Source organism: Orussus abietinus, unplaced genomic scaffold (genome assembly GCF_000612105.2).
Source record: "Orussus abietinus isolate OABI.00-Male unplaced genomic scaffold, Oabi_2.0 scaffold59, whole genome shotgun sequence".
Classification (NCBI taxonomy): domain Eukaryota; kingdom Metazoa; phylum Arthropoda; class Insecta; order Hymenoptera; family Orussidae; genus Orussus; species Orussus abietinus.
The window spans coordinates 175,990-202,789 of record NW_019395985.1 but is presented as its reverse complement, the minus strand read 5'-3'; the positions used below and the strand labels follow the sequence as shown (position 1 = coordinate 202,789).

The following is a 26,800-nucleotide window of genomic DNA, read 5'->3' as shown; positions in this document are numbered from 1 at the left end:
TCAGGAAAAATCACCTTGCACAAAAATTGTTGAGTCACTCGCGAGCCAGAATTTTCGTCCGAGTAATTTTTCGATAGGACCAGAAACGAAGCCGATAAACGGTGGGGGAATATTTTCCGAATTCTCGACCGGCCGGTGGAAAGTGGCGAAGGTCGGTGCCGTGACCATGGCCGCTCTTCGAGAAATCTCGACACCTTGGCGAGTTCGCGGGGGTCCGCGAGTTCGGCTCGGCTAAGAATAGAGCCCATCGAGTTCCACGGCCGAGTCTCGTGCCGACTGGCGACGACCTCGTTGTCTGTCGCGACGGCCCCTGCCTCCCCCCGCCGACTCCGCTTTAGATCTCCCCCGGGATCCGGTGCACCGGGGTGGCTGCTCGCTCCTTCGGGACTCTCCGGGACTCCGGGGTTGTCAACCGTCACCTCGGGATTTGGCATTGGCCCTCGAGAGCCCGGCCAGGCTCCGACTCTCGTCTTCGCCTCCTCCTCCCTTTTTGTACCCGTTTGCATGCCCGGGTTTGAGACAGTTTTGTCTCGGCTATTTCCTGTCACATTTACCCCGGAATAGACCGTCCGATCGTCGACCGCATTTCTGGCCTCTCTTCCCCGGTTTCCTGTTAAATCGAGACTCGACTCGGTCAATGGCGATTTTTTATCGGAACGGTCTCATCCAATTTCCCCGGATCGGCGATCGAATGGTCAAAACTGGAAACGCTGCGCCAATGCATCCCGTCGCCCCCCTGTCCAGGGGTGCACGGAATACAGGTGCACCAAAGGGCCGATATATTAAGAGGGGGAGGGAAGGGGATCCGAATGATTTATTGCGTCGGTTATATCGCGTTCTGCACGTTTCCTTTATCGGCAGGACGGCGGAGTGCACTTTACAAAATTGCTCGCTATTACGACTCGATTTGGGTTAACACTCGTCGCATTTTTATGGACGCCGGCTTTTCCGCCCAGGGCGGGATCGGCGAAGTAACTTTCTCGCCACCCGCTTTCTCGCCCTTTTTGCGATCGAGCATGGCGAATTCCGATGGATCCGATCAATTCGACGTGTCTGCAACAGTCGCGCGATTCCTCCCGGGAAAGGAGACCGCGATTTGGGGAAATCTCCAAAGCGAAATGAAAAACGACCGCCCCCGGGCGGAAAATGCGACTCGTCGGGTGGCTAGAAAATGGGGACGCGAAAAGCTTCGATAAAACGATATCTTCGCGTCAGCAAAGCTTTTCCCAACTTCGAGACGGATCGGGAGGGTCTCGCGAGGCTCCGGATTGACGAAATCATTTTTCCCGAATTTTCCCCGAAAGAAAAGTGATTCTTTATCGCGGAAAATCACTTTTCCTGTAATTAGAGCGGTTCGTTGGAATTAAGAGGCACATTTTTTCTCGAGAAATTCTGCTCGTACTATTGCGGTATATTTCGTTCTTCGTGTTGAAAAAAGTTCCTCCCGATTTTAGGAAATACCTGCAGCGAATTTTTTGCGGTCGTCCCGCAAGAACGTCGTCGCTGCACTCTGCGGACCCTTTGCAATAACCGGGATTTATTCCGTTAACTACCGGTGGGAACGAAAAACGCCCTTAACAAAAGTTTGCCCTCGCACCCCGTTCTTCACTTTTCATATAAAGCATTTCTCCCTAAAACGTACGGTCAAGGCAACAAATCACGGTCTCTTGGTAGGGGGCGGTCGCGTCGTCCCGGTAAACTCGAAAAGGCATTGTGACCGGAACAATGGCCGCCTTGTCGCGCGACAATATCAACTAGCGACAACACCGCCGACATTATTTCCCGGTCTTAAGCCGGGAAAAAGTATCGGAGGCGGAAACAGGCCGGGCATATTTTTTCGGGATTTTTCCGCCCGCCATGGCGGACCGCGTACGTCTCCTCGGAAACTAATTTTCCCGGGCGAAGTTAACGCCGAGGGGTGAGCAGCGTAAGTCAGCGAAACGTTTTCGGCGATTCGCCCCCAAAGCCGGGATAATTTATTCCTTTTCATATCCGAGCCGGCCCGATAGCCGCCCGGGGAGCGCGGAAAGGGTTACAGGGTGGAAAACGTTTGCCTCCGCACATTTCCGCCCGCCTATCTGATTATTCCCCCAGATAACCCCCTGTACTCGCTTATTCGGTTTTACGCGTTTATTCACTTTTTCCCGCTTGCCTATGGCCAAGATAGCGCACCTGACCGGAGACGCTTTTTCTCGCCTCCCAAAAACCACCGAATATCCAAATAACCGGATAAAAGAGGACAGGGCGTTAATAAACAGAAAGGGAATAAAATTTGAATTCCAAGTGAGGAAAATAAATCGGTAGAAGGGTGGCGGACATTAGGTCGCGATTTTCGAGGAGAAGGAGGGGTGCCATCGAAAAGTGTCTCAGGGAAATGTTGTTCCCCATCATCCTGGGAGTAACCTTTGTTCGGGGTGTTTCCTCCCATCGTGGGCTCTTACCCCAGAAAACGAGAGTCACGAGAGTCGCGAGAGTGGCTGCGTCGAAATGTCCGGTCGAGGTCCGAGGTAGGAGCCCATCCTGCGGAACTCCTGAACAGGATGCGCTAATTAGGTGTTCCCGCGTTTTCCTGAATATTGCATCGCGGCGCATATCCCGCCGTCTCTTTGCAATTCCATTAAGGGAGTCCGCAGAATTTCCCGAGGGACTCGTCACTCGTTCCCGGGGAGCGAGTCGGAGTCGGGAATCCGCGAGGCTCGGCTGGGCTGATCGATCTTTTGGCCTCCCTCCCCCCACCGGAACGAACGAATAAGCGGATAAGTAATCGAAGAAATAAAATGAAAACGGGGGAAACCCTCTCCCGGGGGAGGCATATCACCCATGAAGAGACCCACTCGCCGGGGATGCACTTTCCCCCATGGACTCAGGGCTGAATACGCGAAGGCGAGTCATACTTGCACCTGTACGCTGCATATGTACGCGAACCCTGGTTTTCGCTTTGAGGGAACCGACCCTGCGGTCGCTACGTGGTCGAGGGTTTTTGCCCCCTCGTCGTGGTGGAAAGTGGACTTCCGGTATTTCGAGGCGAAAAGGGAAGTTCTTAAAAAAAATAAACAACCGAGGGAATTTTTTTTTTCGATGCTTTCCGTCCACGGGGCAAGTTGGTCCCTTTCACGTTTTTGCGTTATCGTTTGGTATGAAAATCAAGGCGCAAATTCTAGAAGATGAAAATAACGAGCGTCACCCCATGACCCAAAATTTCATCCGATTTCCTCCGAATTTTCCATGAAACCCCAGGATCGGCGATAAAAATAGCAATACCCCGTAATCACCGTCTAGCCCCCACCGGTCAAGGGTTGGAATCAGCCCCCGGTGCACTTGCATTCCATGCACTCTCCATGAGAGTTTGCTCCGGTCGTCGCAGGGCTTCCTCGACGAGGGATTACTCGGGCGAGACCATCGTCTCACCTCGTAATTCACTTACAACCCTTTACTGCGCTCCGCTTATCAGCGCCTGTCATCGCGTCTTACCGCGGGGTGGGAGTCAGGGGGGTGCGCCTTAATGCCCCTCGGAGTAGCGATTATCACCTTGCCGGGGGGACTCCGCCCCCGGGACCAGCTTAGTTTACAAAAACTGCGACTTCCCTTCCCCTCGAGGGGCATTAGGCCGCGGATGCACCCCAACTCGCTCTTTTTATGCCTCGATAAGCGCGTTTAATGCCCCGCCAGATTAAACGGGATCGTTGATTTCGCCGGATCCGATCCCTCGGGAAATTCTCGAGAAAGCACCCTTCCTTCCTTCGAGGGCTGCTCCTTTTATTTCTATCCTTATTTCCTCCGGCATTTCGAGACGCATTCCGGCCGGTGCATTATTTAGACCCTGCTTCATGCTTGACCTCGATTGGGGTGCCTTGTGCATTTATCAGCTGGACCCTTCGAGGAACTTCCTTCGAGATGCCCGATTGAAAATTCGGAGCTTCTCGTCGAACCTCAATTTTTAAACGCGAATGTCCTCCCCATCCAGAGAAAACAAATGCATCGAACCAAGGAAATATTTCGTTGATTTATTTAACTCAAAGTCAAATAAATTGACGTAATTCCGAGGACAGTTCTTTCCGACGCGGCGTCGATGAGTTTCAAATTTGACTGATAAATTCGAAACTCCTTATCGGCCGGGTCGGAGAGAGGGAGAGGCTCGAGGAGAGGACTCGTCCTCGCCCGTCGGAGAGCACGAGGCCGGCGCAATATATTTTTACATGGGTGCAACTCGAAGCGGTACCAGAGGCGTCGCGACCGACGCTTATTTATAGGGTGCCGTCGTGCGCATTTCCGATGCGTCTCCCCGGGCGTGCCGCGTCTCGTCGCGTCGCGGCGCGGCGCGACGTCTCGCGACGGCTCGCGACCTCGATTGATAAAGGGGAGACCCGAGCGACCAGACGCCGAGGCGTCTCGCGACCTTGTCGGCCTCGCGACGCCCCCGGGACGCCCCCGCGACGCGCCGGGAAAATGGGAATTTCGAAAGGAAATTTTCAATCCCGTTGACTAATTTTATCTCGTAACAGTTGGACGTCCAAAAATGTCTCTCGTGATCGATAAAACTACAAAATCGATTCTTCGCGTCTCGATGCCCTCCTTTCCGCGACGATTCCGCAACCGAACTTAAACGTCTCCTAATTAGCATTTTTATTAACGCCACCTTTCTCTCGCCGCGCCGAGAGAAGGGGAGTAAAAATAGGAATGATCGTACTTGCCCGTTTATTTGTTTACTCACCCGAGCGATATATGGATTCGAGTACTTCCCGTCTAATTTATTTCTGCATAAATTATCGACCACTTCGATCCATGAATTTATTCCGTCTCGGCGTCGCGACGCCCCCGCGACCACGACGCCCCCGCTACGAGTGATCGACCCGAGAAAAAGAAGAACCGGACACACTTCCATCAATTTCTTTTTCCCTCTCATTTTTTTGGGTATACTCCAAATGAAGAATCTCCATCCGTATGCTCGATCTTACGACGACAAATAAAATAACAATCGAAAGAAAATTAAATATTTCGATCACGGATTCCCAGAGATACATAATTAAAGGACTCGCAATTAGGGGAGGGTCGTACCTAATGCTTCTCCACCCCTTTTCACCTGTCTCGCAATCAAGAAAGTCGGGCTAAAGCAATTCCGAAAAAAACTCCCCAGAGAGAATGGCCGAGAGAGACCGAGACGGATAAAAGTTCGGAAAAGGGGAAATTCAATCGCGTCGGCGAAGTCAGGAAAATCGAATCAAAGTCGGATCCAAAGGAAAAAAAGGGTTCCTCCTTTTTTTTTCTCTTGCAATCCTTTCGTGGGGTCGCGGGGGGGGGGGGGAAATCGAGAAATTACGAGGCGACGACGAGGGGAACGGAGAAAAACGGAATCCTAAATTTCGTCGAAGGCGAGGAGGGAAGAGCAAAGCCGAGGAAACTCCTTTTCTGGAAAAAAATCTCGAGTCGGCGAGTTTTTCACCTTTCTGAATTTTTTTTTTTTTCTTTAGAAGTCGCACTTCTACCTTTTCAGGTTCTTGGAATTTTTTAAGCGCTCTATTGCTCAATTCCTGGTCGGGGGATTCGGAAAGGAAATTCCACGTGATCTCTTCCCGTAATTGTCTCGAGTCGACGTTTCCCGAAGGAGGGGGGACTCTTCCCCTCGTCCCGTCGGCATTTTTCTTTTCTCCTTCCTCCGCGGTTACTTCGGAACGATTCGAGCCCCATCTCGATCGGAAACGCAAATGGGGAAGAAATTTCTCCAAATTCCAATTTCTTCCCCTGTGCCGTACATACGCAACGCATAAATTCTGTACATAAATATGGCACTCTTTATGCCAAGGACCACCTTGCGAGAGGTTCTCTCGTCCCGTTCTTTAGGTCGTTTCCTCTCTTCCCCGTGTTTCCTCGAATCGGCGTGACGAGAATATCGTCGGACGACCTACGTCCCGTCCGGGCACGTCGGCGTAACGACACCCGGCGTCGCGACGCCCGCGCTGGAAATACGGGGAAGGGCCGCAGGTATTCGCTTCCGGTATTCGCGGCCTCCGTAATACCTTGCATACCCACGTACTTATATCCCGTAATTACGCCGTTCCATTTTTTTTATACACCTCGAGATCCCCGCCCGGACCGTACCGAAAATGAAAAATCGAAACCCAAGAAAATAACCACACGTTCATTTTTAGAGGAACGATATTTCTCTGGTGCTTGAAGCGAAGGGGGATTTTGGTCGGGTACTTCGCGGGTATATGCAATTCGAATTGATTTAATATGCACCGGGAGAAATTGTCATGCGGGGAACATCGATGCCGTCTGGGTGAATCGCGAGTTCCAGTAAATCCGTAGCTTTGACGTCACCTTCCCCTGGAATTGATATATTTCCTTGTATAGGCGTGACAAGGATAGCGTTGGACGTCGGTACAGGATGCACCCAGGTATTCGCTTCCGGTATCCGCCTTGCCACCGTGGTACCCTGCATTTCTGCATTCCTGCATTTTAACATCGACTCGGCGAGGAAGAATCGCGCAATTACCCCGAATGGTATTTCATTTATACAGAGTTCATTTTGGAGGTTACGGGACAAAAAGAAAATGTGAAAAAATTCCTGAGAAATCCCCTGGAAATTGTGAAAAATTTTAAATAGGTAACAGCGAGGGTCAGAGGAAGCTGGGTGCGCAAGGGAGACAATGGCGGAGATAATGACGACTTCCCGAAATAATGAGGATTGGGAAATGTGGGAGACAATTGCGGTCGTTGGGCAAGGAGAGTCGCGAAAGGGTTAAGGACCCGCAGATCCGCCGATGCGGCCGAGATTTCCAAAGACTCGGTGTCTTTGTTCTTCGGCTATTTCGGAGCGAGTTCCCCGCCGGTCGCCGCTTGCGGCTCCGGCTGCCGCGCCGCGCCCGCCGTGCGGCACCCGTGAAACTCTCAATGACTACGTGCGACCATTTACGGCGAGCGCATGACGAGAGTCAATGAATGAAACGACCCGCCTACCTCGTGCTCGATGCATCGATATCGAATGCGAACGCGATTTGTACGTCGACCGAAGATACGAAAGGACAGGAAAATAAAATCTTGACGTAGCGGATCGGGAGAAATGATTTTCAACTTTTGCGGAATTTCCCTCAACGGCGCCGGGGTATTCCTGAATTTTTTCAGGGGCGCAGCAGAAGAATCGCGAATTAAGTAGAAATGGTCGTGAGAAGTTATTTAGGACGTACGTGAATATGGCATATCAGGGGAATTATGAACGATTCCTTCCGCGCTTCCATTTGCGAGGAGTCCGCGAATGAAATTCCTCGCGAATGAGACCATTTGGGGCGAGTCATTTTTTCCCACCGCCCGAGGGGAATATTTTAATGAGAGAGACTTTACTTTCGGCACGGTTGAAGGACGATTTCGCGACAATTGGCCAATGAGACGATTCCCACGGACATGACGTCACGACTCCGTGGGCGACTCCTGGGAATCGTCAAGAATATCGCGAATAGCGTAATCGAGCACGCCCTGGTCAATTTCTTTCGGGATAATAACCCACGAGGAGGAAGGCACGGATATTGACAAATTTGCAATTAATCGTCGGATTTCCAATTGACCCGTTAAAAGAGTGACGAAAATTCACGGTTTCCGCTCGTCGTTCCTCCGCCTCGCCCACGAGGGCGGTCCGGAATCCGGAGGAAGGAGGGATTGACCCTTCTGGCCCAACAATTGCTTGTTTTATCTTAACAAGCCTTCTACGACGTGGTTTGTTAAGGCCAAAGCATTCGAGTTCCTTCTCTCGCGTTCCGCTGCAAACCGAGTCTACCGACGCAGCCGCATTGCGTCAATTGCGGATCGCGAGGAAACGCAATTTTTTCTTTCCAACAAAAATCCGGTCCCATTTTAAATCTCAATTTTACGTTGCATTTCCGTCCCCACTAACCCTTTGATACCCCGAACTTGAATAAAATTTCTGTTAAAGGCCTCGTCTTATTTCTGCGACATGTTCTTAAAAGGGAAAAAATAAGCGTTTGTCACGATGGGTATTCCGCGCGTAAAGTGGATCTCCGCGAGCGGTTAGGTAATCTCCGCACGCGGCGGCGCCGCATCCGGCACGCGGCGAGTCCTACGCAGGGCGTTCGCGTGTCCTTATTTCAACTTTACCCACGTCCTTTCCCCTCGATCCAGCGAATCGTCGGCGAGTCCCAGGGGAACGGCCGCGTCGGGACGCCCACTCGGGCCGAGGCGCCGCCGTGAGTCACCGCGAGCGGCATAGCGCCGGCAACGTGCGGCAACGCGGTTCGCGTCGGGGAACTATTGACCGCGTCCCATTCAGCGTTCATTGACGGAACGAGCCCCGAGGGGACTTTTCTTTTCCCGCCGCCCGGCCGAGTCACCGACTCGGCCGCTCTCGCGTAGGACCGACGGTGCGAGGCGCGACGTCGTTTCTCGCCGCACTTTCGACATCCATTCGGTGATTTTTTTTTTTCCTGAAAACGTGTTCCAGGAGCTTTTGCCCTACCGGAGGATGACTTATAATCCGAGAACCGTAGGGTATCCGCTGCAGAAAACTAAGAAAACGAACGTATAAATTTAATATCGAATTTCGCGAGATTTTCTTTCGAGGGCGAGCGTCGAACAAGGGACAGAATTTCTCGAGATCCCGATCCATCCCAGCGACCGGGAGGCGGCAAACACTCGGGCAGGGCTTTCCAGCAGGAAAAGCGAGGGACGTGAAAACGCCTTCGACAGTTTCGAGGTCGTCGAAAGTCCCCTAACAAGGGGGAGGACTCGCGGCGACGTTTACCCGCCATTAAAGTCGTCAAAGCGACTGGGAGGGAGGTCCCGGAAAACTCGACAGGGGACGACAAGTGGCTTCGTTAAGACTGGAAATTCCTTTCCGGCTTCCCAAAGGCGATCGACGTCGACGTCGCCAAATGAAAAGCTTCCCCTCGAAGCGAGCGGGCGGAAAAGTGGGCGGGCGGCCGGGAGATCGACCCCGGGGACAGATTCGAATACGATATGCAACGTTTTCAAAAGACTTCATGACTCGTCCGACGGGGAGGGGAGCGGGGAAACTTGAATACATCATTGAAAGTCCCGGAAGTGCGTTTACAGCCCTTTCTGGGCGCCATTTCCTCCGCCCGCCCGACGCGCCGCCACCCTCCCTGAAACTGTAGATACGGCGAGAGGGCTTTTAGAAAAATTGTAATATCCCGGGAATGGAGGGAGGGAAAAAAATGTCCGCCTCTCGGTTTCCGAGTAATCGATGTTCCCCGGGCTCTCGCTTCGGCTTTTCTTCTACTTTTTGGCGCCCCCGATTTATTTCCCCGTTTTTCCGATTTTCGGCCCACCGCGAGGGGGAGGTTCTCTCTCACCTTCGTATCGTTCGCGAGTGATTCGATTATTCTCTTGGAGATATTCCGCGGAGGGCGAGCATTTTCTAATGAATTTTTTTTCCTTTCCGCGACTCGGCGGTCCATTTGAAGATTATTCGGTATCTCAGAAATCGGGCGACCTTCTTCTCGAACTGGAACCACACGCGACGGGGGTGCCGCCGCATGCGTCAAAGGCTAATCACCGCCGCTGGCGCGAAAGCAAACGCAAGTGCGTAAACATACGGGGTGCGTTCCACGAGGTGTGTGCTCGGCGAATCGAAAGATTCCGTAAAATCCCCTCTGAGCTCACTTCCGCCTCGTTTCCGTCGCGTTTCCGCCTCGACCCTCTTCAACGGCCCTCGAGGAGCTGAAGTCGCGAGCCGGGGCCAACTCTAACGCTTCGCCGACTGTAAATTAGTCCAAAGAGCCCCCCCCGAGGGTGTTGGGGGGCTCGGGAAAAGCATTACCTCTTTCCAACCACCCCTCGACGAGTCCTGCTCCCTTCGGGATAGTTTTTAGTAAAATGGATAATCATGATTTATTCGCGTAAAAATATAAAAAGCAAATAAAATAAATGAGATATTAATTCTTAGGCAACTTTTTTTTTAAGCTGACAATTTTTGTCCGGCGTTGTATCTTTTTGGAGATCTTTTTCGAGCAGCAAAAATCCCTCCTCGCAATTTGTTAAACTAATTTCTTACGTTGCGCCGTTTTTTTACGGTATGGGAAAGACCGGAAGGGGCGGGATAGCAGAAATGCAAATTTCCCTGCATGCGGATGCGACTTGTAACTAATGTAACTAATGCGGAGGGTGGTTCGTTTGTACGGAATCTCCCCCGATTCTTGCCAGAGAATGAGGGGGAATTAAAAAGGGACTTCGGTAATTCGTGTTATTTAATCGTCTCGCGATCAGGATCGATGACTTCCCCTCGCGTCTCTCGACGTACCGGTACTTTGATTCGCCAGGTATTGCAGTTTACTTAATTAACAGGTATCGGCTGATAATCACCTCCGCCGAGTCTCTGGCGGAAAAAATTGCGACAATGGACAAGGGCAATATTTATTTATGCCCTCGGCACGGATAACGTGGTAAATAAAGAACGCATTTTCAAAGAGGAACGGGAAGCGTTCGGTTATGAAGTCTCCCCCGTATAACAAGGAAAGTTAAATTAAAATTGGAAAAGGGGTAAAACGGTGGCAACGCATCCAAAGAATGGCGGCCCCGTGTCAAAGCGATTAATAGAAGTTTTATAAAAAAAGAAAGAGGGAGCGAGAAACGGAAGAGATAGGGGGAAAATTAAATTAAAAGAAGGAAAAAAGGGGAAACGGGGAAAAGTGGACTACGAAAGGCTGTCCCGTAGAAACGATTAAACGAATTTCCCTGCGAGAGGAAAAAATTGGATTGAATCGAGGGAAGGGGGGAATTGAGCAAAGAAAAACCCAGAAGGGAGGGGGAGGTCTTCTCAACGCTAGAAAAATTCAAGCACCGTGGAAAGTGCCATAGAAGGGCAAGAGAAAAATATTAATTCTAATAAATCTATTAAACCGCGAAGAAATTCAATTTGAAAAAAAAATTATTTGACATCTGGTAGGCAATTTTCTTTTTTCCTCTCCCCTCCGTCCGATTTAATTGAATCAACCGCAGATCGGGGGTGAAAATTAAAAAGTGCCATTACGAAGGTCTCCCTCGGACAAACAGAAGAAGTGGGATTAAATTAAAAAGAGCTCTTTCGCGAGCACGTTTCACCAGAGAGGAGCGGGGGCTGGATAGAAATTGGATGAAAATTTTGAAAATCCCATTAGGAGGACTTTCCGTGAGCGGAGGGAAAAGGGGGCAAGGAAATGCAGTCGCCGAAATTTCGAAACGCGAATGGGAAATTTCTCCCTCTCTCTGTTCCTGCAAGGAGGGAAATTAAATCAAGCCGGTAGAGAGAGGCCGGGGAAATAAAAATAGAAACGCAAAATGGACGCCGCTGTGTCGAAAGAGTGGGATGGAAAAGAAAAAAAACGAACAAATTGGGAAGCATCCCGTGGGAAATGGACAAACTAAATTAAAGGCGCGCGAAATTGGGGGAAAAAAAAGAAAGTGGAACGCCGGGGAGAGAATCGGGTGAAAGTTTGAACGATAAAAAAAAATATCGAGCCACGTCAAAAGGGAGGATTAATCACCTGACCATCGTGTTTGAAAGAAAATTGTCATTTTTCTTTTTATTGCGACTTCAAACGAGGGAGATTGAAAATGTAGAAAAGAATTCTCAGACAGTCCAGCCGAAACGCAGGATTCACTCCGAGGGGTGCTCTTTTTCCCTCCCTCTCCACTTTGAAAGGAAGCAAATTAAAATTAAAAATCTGGTTCGTCTCGAGAGAAGAAATACTCTCGATAAATAAATGTAAATGGCAAGCGTTGAATGCGATGCCAGAATTATTAAAAAGGAATCCCCCGGAGAAAATGGAGCTGAATGGGAAGGCGAGCTTCAAAAATCCATTTTCAAAAACTGCAGAGGGAGGGGAGAAAAAAAAGAATCTGCATAATCCAAAGCCCGAATGGCAATGGTTCTCGTAAAACGGGGAAGAGCCCATGTCCCGCGGGAAAGTCAATTTTTGAAAGCAAGTGAGCCGATGAAAAGTGCAAACTGAAATTACCAGGCCTCAAAAGGAACATTCCCGATAAATAAAAAAAAAAAAAACGAATAGTAATAATAATAAATATGAAGTAAGCAGTGTTTATAAATGAAGGAGAGGAAGCTCCCGAGGAACGTCCACCGGGTCTAAGGAATCAAGGAGAATTTCATCCCGAAGGAGGCCCCCCAAAAAGGGATAAAAATCCTGGAAACAGCCGGAGCGACTTGAAAAGGGCGAATAGGGATTGAAATAAGATAAAAGATCCAATTAAAAAGCGAGTCGGGGAGTTTTTCTCATTTTCCCTCATTTTTCCTCATTTTCGTTCGAGAAGAGGACGAGGACTTCTTATGCGCCTCGCACTTGCTTTTTCCACCCCCAGGAGGGCAGGAGGGAACCAAGGGGAGTGCGTACCCCCTCCCCGCGGGTATAATAAATAAATGTCCCCATTCCAGGATTTCTTTTCTCCAAAGAGAAAGAGAGACGCCGGCGCAACGAGTCGTTGTTGCTAGACTTCCGTTTTCCGAAATAACGAGACTCGCCTCTTGTTAACTCCCACCCTCCCCCCCGAGGGGGGTGAGCGACCCCTTCGGGGTCGACCTGTAAGACCCACAGAAATTCCCCCCGTTAATTTTAACGTAGCCCTCGGTTTTCCTCCTTTTTTTTCTATAAATGAGCACGACGTAGTCAGGGAGGGCACGTGTTTAATTATGGAAATTGTCATTACTCCGAGCAACAAGGGGATGCAATTATACGGTAAGCAGTTGCTCCGGGGAAAAATAATTACTCGCTGGCCTGGCAAATATTTAACAAACTAATAATTAATCACCGCTTATACCGGGGGTAACGAGGCCCGAAAAGCGGACTCCGCTCGTTAGGGGCGATTCAAGATTTAAAAAAGAAAATTCCCGTCCCGGAATAAAAACCGAGTCTTCTTTATGCGGGGAAACGACTCTTGGAATTAATTTGATGACGTGAAAAAATTGTATCGGACGCGTTCGTGGGGGAAATTAGAAAAGAACAAAAATGAATTTTGCCAAGAAATCGATCGTCCCGTGTAACGATTCCGACGTTAAAAATTCGGAAGCTGCGTTTCTACCCGGCCCCTCGAAATCGCCTCGCTTTTAAGGAAACGGCGAGAAAATAACCCGCGGCCACTCGCGAGCCCCGATTCGCCAGAGCGAGCGCTTGCATATTCATTCGGCCATTGAGAATCCGAAAACGCCGACACCAGAGGCACTCCGGATGTTAAGCCCAATTCACATCGAGGCAGGACAATGTATCGTAAAAAGAGAGTTACGTCGGCTTGGAAGACGCCCCGAACGCAACGACGCTCATTAGCTTTTTCCTACCTAGAGAATTTGACGCGGCCAAAATTAAGGGATCCGCTTAAATCCCCCCCAAAGAGATACGAATTTCCTGTAACTAATTCCAATTCCCCTCCATCAAAAAATAATATTCAAACATCGAGGTCGTGCGAATCAAAGTCGCGACGACTCGAGCCCAAGTAATTATTCTTTGAATTGAATTCCCAGGAGAAGAGGAGAAGTCGCACGATCCCAAAACCGAGGACGAGTTTGGGTCCCTGCGTCGATTTCTGCATAAAAAAGGGACGAATCCTCGGACATTCGAGGATCTTCGGGTGAACTTTTTATGGGGATCCCCCGAGGGAAAGAGAAAAGAGGAGAGTCGGCGAGGCATTACCTAGAGAGTAGGTGCACTCGATGCACGGTAGGCTGGCCACGATTCCCCGGGCGAGCACGCGAGAACTAGAACGCGTAACGTTTTAATAAAGGCAATTACCGGCCACCCGCCATTTAGGTGGATGCACCGACAGGGGAACCTCGGCCTAAAGCCTCGATTAAAGCTGACCTACAACCTCCTCGACGCCCTAAAGGGGACTCGAGGAGAGGACGAAGAAAGAGATCGTTTGCCAGGGCGCGAGGAGGGAGGCGTCGGGGCGATAACGAACGATCGAGGGAACTCGGCTGAAAACCATCGGCAGGAATTTTCATAAAATCCCGCCGTCCGGTGTGGGAACTTTTGCCGACTCGGGCGGTCCCGATCGGAGCTTGGCCGTGCCGATCATTCGAGGAGATCCCACGATATTCCGTCGAAAGGACGACACGGTTTAACGATTCGCCCCGGAGCGTCGCCGCCGGAGGCCAGCTTTCCTGGGCTTTGGTCCACTTTCGCGCAGCCCGGAGTCCTAACAGGGACTTAACTTACTTAACCAGTCGGAAACTTGCGGCGATGCGAAAAAGCCCAGGTGTCGCCACCCGGAAGAGCCAATGAAATCCCAGCCAAGGGACGTTATACCTTCCTCCTTTACTTTTTATTCCCCATCTCTTCCCCGGCGGGAAGTAATGAAAAAGCCTCGCGACACGGGGATCCACTCGAAACCGAGGCTGGAGAAAGTTATTAGAGAATTTTACGGTAAAGAAACTCGACGCCCCTCGAGTGCGTATATGTGTATTTGGCGGCCTCTACCTCGCTGGGAGATATTTAATTCGACACCCTCCCTTGTCGCGAGGTTTCCTCCACTTCCGGCGTTGAGTTTAATTTTCTCAAATTGCCGATGCAATTTCCTACCTTGGGACGCGAATTTTTCTCCCCCGCTGGGAAAGATTCGAAAAGTTGGAGACGCTGGAGAGTTTTCCCTTTCTTTTTTATCGCAGGGCAATATGGAAGAAAAAATACGACCGCGGATAATTTGCCCGCGATCCTTCTCCGTGAAAGATGCGAGTTGATTTTAAGGACAAGGGGTGGGCCAGTCTTCGGGGAAAGTCGAGAGCACCCTTTCCGGACACTCGACACCGGAAACCGTGCGGAAGCTCCGCGCGTGTTCGACCGCGGGGGTCCGGTGTCGATATCTCGATCGATGCCGGACAATGGTTTCGTTTTTACCCTCGGTCCGATAACATCGATTCGCTTCCGCTTCTTTCTAAAGTAGCGGGAGATTTCGACGAGAGCTCGAGAAGGTCCTTCGAGAAAATCCTGGTTAAAATCGTTCCCCGAAGCAACTTCGATTTTTCGCGGAATTTCTTAAAAAAAAAAAAAAAAATTCACTAAAACGTCACTTTTAAGGGTCCAACGAAATCCTCAAATTCGGATAATCAGAGATGTTACCCACCACCCTCGATAATTAAATTCAATAATTAAATCCTGGAATTAAATAGAAGAAGGACCCCGACCTTCGCTATCGCCGATACCTCAGCCGAAGGGGAAACGTCGAGGGCGGCGAAGGAGTAGGAAAAACCGAGATGTGGCGGAAAAATAAACAAAAAAAAGACAAAAAGAGTGCCGCTCCGGCGGTAACGACCGGCGTCCGGATAAAGAACGAGAGGATCAATTTCGAGGTCGATCGGCGATCGCAAAGTCGGGCAAAGTCGGGCAAAATCAGGCAAAGAGGTGCAAAGAGCGGGGCAAACGAGAGACGGAAGCAAAGTACAGAGAATCGAGCCTGGGATCTCTCAAAGAGGCAATTTCGTAATTACGAAAGAGAGAGAGAGAGAGGGAAGCGATCCGGAACGAGGGACCGCTCTCCCGACATCTCGCTCATCGATTTCCTTCCGGGCGTTTCTTATTAATTATTCATCGGATAATTGGCGCACTTAATTGACGAGTGATTCCGGGAGGTTCTCGCCGCGTCTGATTCCCGCGTCCTGATGACATATCGATATACCGATCATCGTAGTCCGATTACGTCTAATTCGCGAGATAACATCGAGGTTTCATTTGTACAACTCGGTGTACGAATTCGGGAGGGGGGACTGCATTAAATATTTGCCAGGATCCCAGGACCGATAACAAGGTAACATTTGTTGCCGCAATATCGAGCGCGCGATTGGAGCCCGAATTAATCCAGATATTTAATTACTCGTTCATTCGTTAATTAACATCGAACCAACGTTGCCTTATTACACGAATTCCCTATAAGGGTGCGCATTCGAGTCGGAACAATTTTAGGATTTACCAAACTTTTTGAAAGAGAAAGAAAAGGAAAATGAGAAACGGGGAAATCTCGTAAGACGCGGTCGGAAGTTGGCGCGAAATTCCGCTGGGAAGTTGGTCCAATTTTTTGTGGTATTTGCATAAATATTTATGCGCGATTCGGAGGTGCGATACATCGGAAGGGGGAGTGGCGATAAAAATCCGAAGCCGAGAAATAGGGGGAATTGGCGGAAACTTGCCCCCTCCCTCTTTCCCTCCGGGTCGGCTCGTAAATGTAAACCGAGAAACGTTATCGGCGAGTAATGCGACCTTAACGAATGGTAACGAGCCGTTTCGCGAAATTGCACTTTTGCGGAAACCCAGGGAGGGAACGACCTTCCCGACCACCCAGTAGTGACGTCGGACGGCCCGGAGCCGATCCAAGTGCGCATTATACAGCCGTAAAAACCATTCGACCCCGAGATCGTTACTACCTTGCCAACTGAGACGCCTAACGCAATTATTGTCAGAAACGAGACGTCAGAGTCGCCGACCGGACCCTAAGGGAACCTCCGATTTATGCGCTCCGAGAAGAGAGGGCTACGTCCGACGGATTCACAGGTGACGTCGTCCGCGACCGTAGCGGCAAACGATTCCACTTGTCGGGAGGGAAAATTCGCCGATAAGGACCCGGAGGTCCTCTCGAGGCGATTATTCTTTCCCCGCCGACGTTGACCCCGCGTCATCTCCGGTCGCGGGTCAAAGGCAAACCGCCCATAAGGGGCCCGGTCTCCCCCTGGCCACCCACGATCCTCTATCTCGCCCAACGCCGAACTCGATCTTCCATTACGTGCGACCGGCCGCACTTTACATAATAAGATGCGTCGCCGTGCTCGTCTATATCTTCTAATGTCGAAAGAGAAAAATTGGACCCGACGACTCGAATCGATCCTCCGCCCTCGACCTCGTCGATCGCTCCCGCGTTCAAAATTTTACTTCCAATTGTACGTATGAAATTAATGGCGCGCACAAATAGTCGAATTCACCTCGACGCGATGCAACTCCCGTAATCGGCCAAGAGTGTCGGCGCACAGGTGCGCCCCTCGAAGGTGCACTTTCGCATCCCCCCGCGGCCATTTTTTCCCGGCTCCCAGGGGGCGGGTAGACGGCCACCCCCGTTCACCTTCGTCATCCAGAGCCGCCTCCACTCTGCTGTCCGATAAACCCCGCGGCGAGGCGACAGGTTACGAACACCCCTTTCTCGGCGAATTGCGACTTCGACCCCCTCCCCGACCCCTCTTGGCCGGCACTCGAACGGGGTCGAAATTGAGTGACTCTCTATAGGTAAACCATCGCTCCGTTGGGTAATTTGCGGAAAGAGCATTTTCTCATGGAATATATATGAATTTGTAGACAAATCGCAGGGGGAGGATAAAAAATGCGAACAAAAGGTAATTCCACCCCATCAAACAAGCGACATTAGAAATTCAACGAAAAGCCCCTCGCCAGTTTGCTAGCCAATTCGCAATCGACGAAGTATCGTTTAGGGACCCCCGCCCCGCGCGACCGGAAGCCGCGCCGTCCCCCCCTTCGGGGGGAGATCGATCGGCAGTCGCGAAACGATTGTGAGGATTCCCGGGGGAAATAAGGGGGCCATCGGAGGGGGGGAGGGAATGGATGGAGAAGGGGATCGTTGAAAAACGGGGGGGATTCCAATATCGCGACTCGGTGAAGCGGTCGCGTCGGAGGGAGGGGGCAGAAGATGAGGCAGATTGGCAGGTGGACGAGAGGCAGAGGGGATGTCCACAGTTGGCGGCCGTGGGGCTATTTTCTTTATTATCGGCGGAACGCAGCCGGAGAGAGAGAACGGAAACTAGATCTACGGACTCCCCCCCTCCCAGGTAACGTTCCTTCCGACGAACGGATCCAGAGGGAACTCCCTCGTCCGCGTCGAGGACGCGATTTCAAGGCTGACTGGTCGCAAAGTGAAAAACTTTTCCGCGGGCTCGTCGCGCCCCTCGGCGAACACCTGCGCGGGAGGCGGAAGGGGGTGGGCAGATTTATTTATTTTTTTCTTCGTCTTCCCCTCCCCCCGACTTTTCGGGAAATTTCATTCCGAGTCAATGGATCCAAGAACGTCTCGGAGCAAGGATACGCGATTTTTCCGAGAGGGAGGGAAGGAGGACAATCGGAGAATTTGACCGTCGCTTCCCAGGGGAGGGAGGAAGGCCCCGCGTGGCTGGGTGCTCCTCTTTTTCTCCCGGCTCGTCCTTTATCGACTCATCGGGATCCTAGGTGGCGCCTGGACGCGGCACCTCTCGTCCCCGGGCGGGACCGGGCGGATGGAATGCGAGCGTGGGCGAGCATCTTTCCCGCCCGGTTTGGGACCGGCCGTGTCGCGTCGTCGGGGGGCCCACTCCTTTACTTCGACCCCGTGGGACTCGATCGGGGGACGTCGCTCGCGATTTCGAAAGAAAAACAGGTCCAGCCGTTTCCATCCCCGTCCTCGGCGTCTCGTGGGGGAGCGAGGGTTAACCTCCCCCTTGGATTCCCGAACGTGCCCCGAATCTCGATGCCTCGCCTCGTCGGCGAAGACACCGGAGTTAACCTTCGGCCCTCTCCCCTCCGCGCCCCTCCGCGCCCCTCCGCGCGGTCGTGGGTCACGTGGCCGCCGTCTCCCGTCAATGAGAGCCCCTGCTCGGGGCCCGAGCCGCACGCGGGGGCGGCGCGACCCACGCGCCATTGTCTCCGCGGCGGTGGCGGCGGGCGCACGCGGCTCTGCGAAACGGGAAGGCCGCCACGCGCGCGCTCGCGTGAATCATCGGGTTCCGGTCCGGCCCACGCCTGCGCGCGGCCCACACCGTGTCTGGGCCCCGGCCCTTCGCCGAGGCTCCGCGCGAGCGTGGATTCCTCTCCCGCCGTCGGTCGGGAGGAAGGGAGAAGCCGGAAGACCAATCGCCGCCCGAGTTAATGACCCGCAATTATTTCGCGATGATTTTGTTCTTATTATTAGCGAGAACCCCCTGGATGAATTTTTTTTCGATAATTCTCGTGGAAAAAAACGCCCGCCGAGGAGGTCGGAATTTTTTCTCAATTTTCATTTTTCCGCGAACCATCCGTATCGTGCGTTCGGTGCATCCTTGCATTTGCGAATAACCCTCCGTTTGGTCGCGATGCCTGCGGTTGCTTCCGGTGGATGCTCTCTGCCTGCGGTCTTGCTGGCTGACGCGTATACGGACACGTACGTACATCTGGCTAGTGGAGGGCGGTCGCCGATGGAAATTTTCCTTCCCGTTTTTTCCCCCGATTCTCGATGCGAGATGAAATCCCCGAACCGACCTCCTCATCGGACGGAGAAAATTCCCGAGAAAGACGGCAATATTCCGAAATTTTCTCCCTTTACGGGAGAACCGCCAATCGGACGGGGTGGAAATGGCCAAAGGGGAATAATCAACCGGAAGGCGCACAGAGGGGGCTAATTAGCTCGGAACAAGACAAGGGGGTTGGATCGAATCGACGTCAATGGGGTCCAATTGGGACGAATGGACAAACCCCTGGGACTGTAAATTACATGCATTACGGAGGGCAGGATTACTTTAATTATCAACGGGGGGAGAATTTAATCCAACGATTGGAATGCTGCAGGGAAAATTTAGCGGCTTTCTGAAATTTATATCTTTTCTCCTCGACGTTGCGCGAGATAGCAATGGGTGGCAATGGGTGGCAATGGGTGGCAATGGGTGGCAACGGGGAGCAATGGGGGGCAGGGGGCTCAAGATGGCGGCGGACCCCCGGAAGCGAGGGCCAAGCCCGAATCGGGGGTTCCTCGTTACGTTTTCCCTAATGAATCCTCGGCGGCAATTGAGCGCGCCAGTCGGCGCCGACGGGCCCTCGTAATTAATGACAATTATTATTATCGAAGGAACAATTAACGGTAGGAAGGTGACAGCCGCCGGGCGGGATAGAAATTTACGGCGGCCGAGTGGACCTGGCCGGCCATCCCGATCCCGCCCTCCAGGGTCACCGATAACTCCCGCTGGAGCGAACCGGGATTTTCCAAAATTTACCCGCCTCTTCCCGATTTCGAATACTCAAGAGACGAGGGAGAATTGGAAAACGTCGCGCGTCCGGCATTAATCTTGGCGTTTCGTGTTTGAACTTCGTTGTCGCGAAAAATGGGGAAAACCTTGAAAGAAGACGTCCAGATTGCGCTCGGTTAGCTATGAAAAAGCCTCGGCGAACGGAGGTACACCTGCTCCTTAATTACGCCAAGATGGCGGCCATCGATCTCCTCGAGGCCATCTCGATCATTCGAAAATGATCTCTTCCCTCTCTTCGAGACTTTCCACGCGAATGCCCTCGACTCCCCTCCATGGAGCTCGTTAACGGAGACCTCGTCCCAGAAAATAATTTCGACGCAGAGGGTCCCGACCCTCGATCGTTTTTCCCCTCGTCTTCTGAAATTCCATTCCCTTTTTTTTTCCCCTCATTCCCCGTAAGAACAACGAGCTTACGGTGACCCTGAATTTCGTTTACCTCCCATGGATCGCGTCGACGTTATCTGCGCGGTCGGTCGCTTCAAATTGTCAAAATATCCCTGGGGTAGATCCCGCCTTGAGATATCGTAATTAAAGGGCAGGTGCATCTCTCCATTGGCACTGTCGTGTTTCGAGCTAACGGAGCGCGACCGATCTCCTCGAGGATGAAAGCGCGCCGAGATTGCACCCCCTCTGACCGAGATAAAAAAGAAGTCCATCGTGCGCCTCGATGGAAATAAAAGTAAAATGAAAAATTAAGCCCAGCTTATTTTATGCGACTTACATCCATTCGTCATTTTGATTTTCGAGAACGAGCGGAATTTTCCGAGGAAACGGACCGAACGAATTTTTCGTGCCGCGTAATTTTTCTCGGGTGCATAATTAAAGGGCAGGTGCAGCCTCGCCGGTATTGTCGTGTTTCGAGCTGACGTTCCGCTTCTCCGCGCGAAGATTAAAGTCGTCGCACTCATCGCAGGGACGCTTCTGCTTTTTCGCGGCGAAATTGCGCCGAGGTGTCGGCGACTTTGAAAAATTGACGCGAACCCTGTTCCGCCTCGGATTAACTGGAAACGAGCCCCGCGGATTCCGCGCACGTCTCGATACCTTCGTCGATTACTATCGCTCCGTCCCGGAAGTCTCGCAGCCCAGAAAACTCTCAAGCTTCTTTTCCTCCAATTTTTTTTCTCGAATTTTCGCGTCGCTTCGCCCGCTTTCCCCGGTTACCCCGGTTACCGTTTTATTTTCTAACAGCTTTATCATTTAGGAATTCTCGAAGTAGCGTAAATATATTAAAAAGGGGCTACGAGAAATTCACTCACCCCCATCGCCGCCTCTCTCTTCCTCCTCCGCTCTCCGCGTCTCTCCGTCTCGCTCTTTCAGCGGTGGTCCAGCTGCTCGGATGAACACATGACTTCGACAGGTCGCGACCACGTGGCCTCTCCCGTCACGCGTCAAACGTTAAACCTCAAACGTCAAAAACGAGCCTCACCCTCGCTCGACCGCAGCCGCAAGCGGCCGCAACCGAGCGGAAGCGGATTTGCACATCTGCGGCCGAAAAACCGGATTTTATCCGGAAGGGCGGTAGTCGTGCGACCGAGCGCAGGATTCTCGTCCCTACGCGAGAGGGAGACCTCCGAGGTAATGCCGGAACGGTAATTGGAGAAACAGAAGTTTGGGATTAATACAAAAATTAAATAAATGAATAAATGTTGCCGGATTATTCCGATATAACGGTTCCCAGGTTCCTTGTAAAAAATGTTCCGATAAACCTAATTAATTAACTCGACAAGAGCGTATATTATTTTTATCAGTTCCCGATAATTTAGAAAATTATTACCAGGAGGTCTTCCCTTGATTTCGACACTTACGCGACGCGAAATCGATTCGTCCTTCCTCGGCGGAGTCAAGAGCGAAACTAGGCGATCGAGTTCGACTTTGAAAGGCGGAGACAGAGGAAGAGGACGGTCGGTAATAAACAAAATTCTTAGAATTCCGAAATTCACGAGTCGACAACAAGAGATGGGAAGTCGACAAGAAACCACGATCCATAATTCGACGGTAGAGAGGAGAGAGAGAGAGACGACCAGCTCGGATCTCCCGCTTCGGGCTTAGAAATCGATTTGTTTTGTATACAAAGGAGGGTCAGGTCGGCAAATACTCGGATAATGGCTCGATCCTTACCCCAACGTCTCCGATATATCCGATACCCGAGACGTCGATAACACGCCCGTTCCGAAATTACGCCCTCGAACATCAATTAACACCGAAACTGAAGAGCGCCTAAAATTTCCCTCCACGTATGGGCGTTTTCCTTGAAAATAGCGTCGCATTCCCTGGGCGTCCCGAAAACGACACGACAAAATCTTTTGGAAAATTAAATTGAAAATCTCGAGATTCTTGGAGCTCCTCCACAAATGACGCTTAAAATAGAACCCCCTCGCGCAAAATATTCAAGAATTTCCACATTTTTCCAAGTTTCTACGCGGCCGGGCGTTTTTGTCTCCGTGACTCGCACGTAATCCTCGCCCGACCAGCGAGTAAAAAGTGCAAGAGAGAAGGAGACCCGCAATCGAGGCGACCCACTTCTTGCTCGGGGCACCCTCGGTACCGATCGCAGGTGTAATGACAGAGAGAGTGCCGGCGTTAGGTAAGGTCACGGATCGAGCCTAGACCGGAAGCGGAGACGGCGTTTAGGCCGTGCCGCTTCCGGAACAACGAGTCCCAAACAATGTCCCCGGCTGACCGGATCGCTCGTCGCGTTTGTTCGGGCTCCCTCTCGCGGAAACGCGAGCGGAGGTGCCGGAAACCCGGGCTGGCATTAAATAATTTCATTAGCTGCCCATTTGGCGCGACCGCGGCCGGAAGCGGCAGCCCCTCTCTCCCGACTCGTCTCCATTTTTTTTTTCCTTTCAAACCCGACGATCCCATCGAATGATTTCATTTTTTCTCGTGGCAATTTATTTCGTTTCTCCGCGTGTCGGTGGGCGGTAAAAAAAATATCGAGTCTCTATGAAAGAAATACCGCGATCGACCCGTTATCGATACAGGAAATACCATCGATGAGCCAAAAAGGGGTATCGAGCGGGAAGGGAGGCGAAGATCGAACGGAAGGACGGGAAATCGAAGATTTTCCAAGATGGCGATGATTTCCGAAGGCACCGCCAGGAAAGGCTCCGTAACGCGCGGCCTCGGAAGTGGCGATTGTTATTCGTCGAGCGTCGCCGGACGTCCGGCGTTTCCGGTGGAGCCGCGCGCGAGACCGATCGGTCGGCGTCGTGGCGGAGAGCGGGAGGGAGAGAGAGGGATAGAGAGGGCCGAGGGACGGACGCAGAAGCCCCGGATGCTCGGCCGCGGTCGGCCCGAGTCGCGCCTACAAATTGCCAATTAACGCCCAGCCGCCGACGCGGACGGAAGGCGGCTTTGTGGCCCGCGGGGCCGCCTTGGCCCTGACAATGGATCGCGGAAACGCCGGAAAGGGAATCATGCCCGATAATGCGCGGCATTCGGGACGGGGAGTGGAACGCCATCCGAAATCACCGGCGAGGTAAAAGACCCCTCTCGAAGCGAGCTCTCCCTCCGTCTGCCTCCGTCGAAGACATCCCAAGAAAATTCGGGGAGAACTCGAGATGATCTCTCTTCATTTTAGGGTAAATCGTGGAAAAATGTCGAGGCATTTAATAAAGCCCGGTCGATTGCGCTCTTTCGAAAACGCGACGAGGGGTCGCGCCGGGTCGCGCCGGGTCGCGCCTACAAATTGCCAATTAACGCCCGAAAACGCAAACGCCTTTTCGAGGGGCCTCCCCATTGTGGAAAAAAAGAGCGCTTTGGCCGCGTGACGGGACGCTTCTATTTCCTCGTTTTCGGTTTTTCCTTTTTTAGTTCCAGTGACGCGTATCTCTGTCCGTCGACTCCGGATGGCTCGTCTCTTTCGAAGGCACGCGGCAACGTTTTTCCTTCGACTTCATTTTCGGCGAAAATAATTAATAGCGATTTTTTGCAACCATTGTACTTTCAATAAACGAATTTCGGAGCTTTACATTTTTTGCGCGCGTAATATGATATTCATGTTTCATGCCGGGCTCGTTATACCCCGGGGTTTACAGACGTCAATTATAATTAACGACGCACTTTTGCAACCTGATTATTAGCGGTGCAGCAGATATTGATATTCCTTCATGAATTTAATGGCGACCTGGATCCCGATTTTCCCGGCTATCGCGGCCTTCCAATGGAGATTCCGACCGTAAAATGTAACAAACGACGAGCCCGAGGAACTCCACATCAGTTTTTAACCACGATCGTAATTAATATCCCAAGAGTTAAAATTATCAGCGAATCCGACGGTGCACATCTCCGCGAAATTTTCTTTCCCCCGGTAATCCCCACCCCGTGCAAATTATATATTTGCGAGCGTTCATTCGGGTCAAACGATTGTTCCTTGAAGTATCGAAATATTTCTTTCTTTGTTGCCGCTGAAAAAAATATTTTTTTACTTCGATGAATTGTCGTCCTCGGTGCAGAAAAGGGAATCCACGGAATGATCGGCCGATATTTTCGGTTCGGCATTTCGGAAATCCAGCCGATGTTTCCAACCGATAGACGCGAAATGGCCCAAACGTTATCCGCGGAATAATCCGCACCACTTTCCCGATGAAACGCGAAACATTAATTCAAGGTACGTGCGACGCATTAGCGCCGTCGCGGCCGTCGCGACACCCCGTCGGAAACGCGGCACACCTAAACGACCAACGACGCATTAATTAGCACGGATAGATATCGCGTTTTATCCCCCCCCGGGAATAAATTACAAAACGGAACGGTAAAATATCACCCCCGTAACTATCATCCCTTGGCGAATTTACCTTCGCCCTTTGCACCTGTGCACCGACGAGCGCCGAATCTAATGTTAATTTGCCGCGTTCTCGATTTTTATCTCACAAATTTGATAGTTGACTTTAGTATTTTTTTCCCATATTTTTGTAAAGGTTAAATAAAATGTTAACGAAAAAAATCTCAGGGAGGTATGAGAAAATCTGAAAAAAAATAATGGATAAGGAGTATCGAGAAATCTTTTCTGCAATTGAAAATGGAGTCGGTCAGTGTTTAACAACATGCCGGACAGGACTCCGTTTTAAATAAGAATGGGAGGTTCCCCACCCCTTGGCCGGGAAGATCGGGGAAATTATGTAAATCCGAATCGCCTGAATATTTTTCGAGAAATTCATGAATTTTATCGGGCCCTCGCCCGGGCGGAGGTGAATCATCTCCATAGGATAATCGCGCCGGGTAAAACGCATTGTATTCCGAGAAGATGATCCAGCCCGGTGGTGGTCGCGATGATGACGCTGATAGGGGAAAAGAGAGCAAACCGATTATCCCATGAGCCGTAATTTGACTTGTCTATTGGATAATGTCATCATGGCGCCGTCTCTTCGCTGAAAGACGAGCCGTCTCGGAAGACTAATGGACGAGGAAATAACCAAAACCGGAAGGAAAAAAAAAGAAATGTCAAAGTAAAACCCCTTATCACGGATTTTCTAATCGCCTCAACATTTAATCTCGGAGTTTAACATAAAATCTAGTGGAATAACCGTGAAAACTGGCGCCTTTGCTGGGGGCGATTTCACGCGTATATTTTATAATCACGAGTTATCAGGGTGAGAGCGTTTGTTATCGAGTTCCCAGAAGGGGTCCTTGTTGTGCTCGACGATAACGATCGTCTCGGAACGGAGTGAACGATTATCCTATGAAATGTAATTTGCATGGCTTATTGAATAATCTCGCATGGCGCCATGGCGGGATGACCGTTGACGAAAGAAACTGCGAGGGGCTTTTTCAATGACTTTTCTTTAGTCCCGGTGGATCTCAGTGGATCTCGCTGACCCCACAGGATCGGCATCCTGGAGGATCGATATCGACCTACCACGCGTCTTCATTTTTGATTCGCCCCCGTTCCCACGGCCACCACCTTAAAAACGCTCCTGGATTTTTTTGCCCGCTAATCGGGGAGTTTTCGGTCGATTGGCCGATCGATCGATCCCGACATTGCTCGGGATCGAACGACGCAATTAACAACAGGTGGAATCCTTTGCGAGGCGCCGCGTCCTTCTCCATCCAAGCCGCGCAAAAACCTGATGCGAAACCTGCCGAGGATGAAGGATAAACGAGGAAAAAAAATAATCGATTCCTGTAAGGATATTCTTAAGACTTACTTTTGACTCGTTTTTGATGTTGCGAGTAGAGATGTTTTTAAAAGAAGCCATTGTCGGAAATTAATCGTGACAATTTTAATCCTTTTCCCCGGTTTTCGGACCGATATATAATCGCGCCTGCCTAGAAGTCAGGAAATAATCCATCCCGAAGAATTCCAGGATCCTCCCGTGATTTCGACCATCCTTTCAGACTTCGAGAAGGAGATTAGAAGATTGAAAAAAAAAATAACAAAAAGCCAGAGATGCCTCCCGAACAGGGACTCCACCATGTCAGGTGCACGCAGCCTCCGCGTCAGGAAATGAATTATCTCCATTCCGCGGATTCCTTCATTTTTACCGGCTATAAATCCGGAAGTTGGGACAAGAAAATGCGGAGAAACGGAGCCGCGTCATTTTTCGTTCCGGAAGTGGCGTGGAGGTGTGGGTACGTAAAGGTATATAGAATGTGCACACGGAAAATGGGGAGTTATCCCAAAGTGGGATAACCAATTTCACGACTCGTCGACGGCTCGACCGAGGAAGGAAGGTCCATCCAGGATGTGTAAGAGCGGGATATGCAGGATATGCAGGAGTAGGATGTGTAGAATCCAGAGCAAGGACCCCAGTCCGGAAGCGAATCGCTTTTCCAAGCGACTCCTCGCGTAATGCATGCAAGCGATCCCGCAACTCCAACTTCCGG

At 51.2% G+C, this 26,800-nt stretch overlaps 1 protein-coding gene across 2 annotated transcripts in view; it reads right to left on the bottom strand.

Annotated features, from left to right (window-relative positions):
* LOC105695119 (protein rhomboid) overlaps positions 1-26,800 on the bottom strand; it is a 90,686-nt gene that overhangs the window by 41,839 nt on the left and 22,047 nt on the right. The window contains exon 1 of one of the 2 annotated variants that reach the window (XM_012416430.1): positions 21,229-21,861. The exons of the other annotated variant lie outside the window; for it this stretch is intronic. Within the exon in view, the coding sequence (XP_012271853.1) occupies positions 21,229-21,234 (6 nt within the window). The 5' untranslated portion in view covers positions 21,235-21,861. Of the gene's footprint in view, positions 1-21,228; positions 21,862-26,800 lie in introns of those variants that run through there. 2 annotated transcript variants of the gene reach the window in all.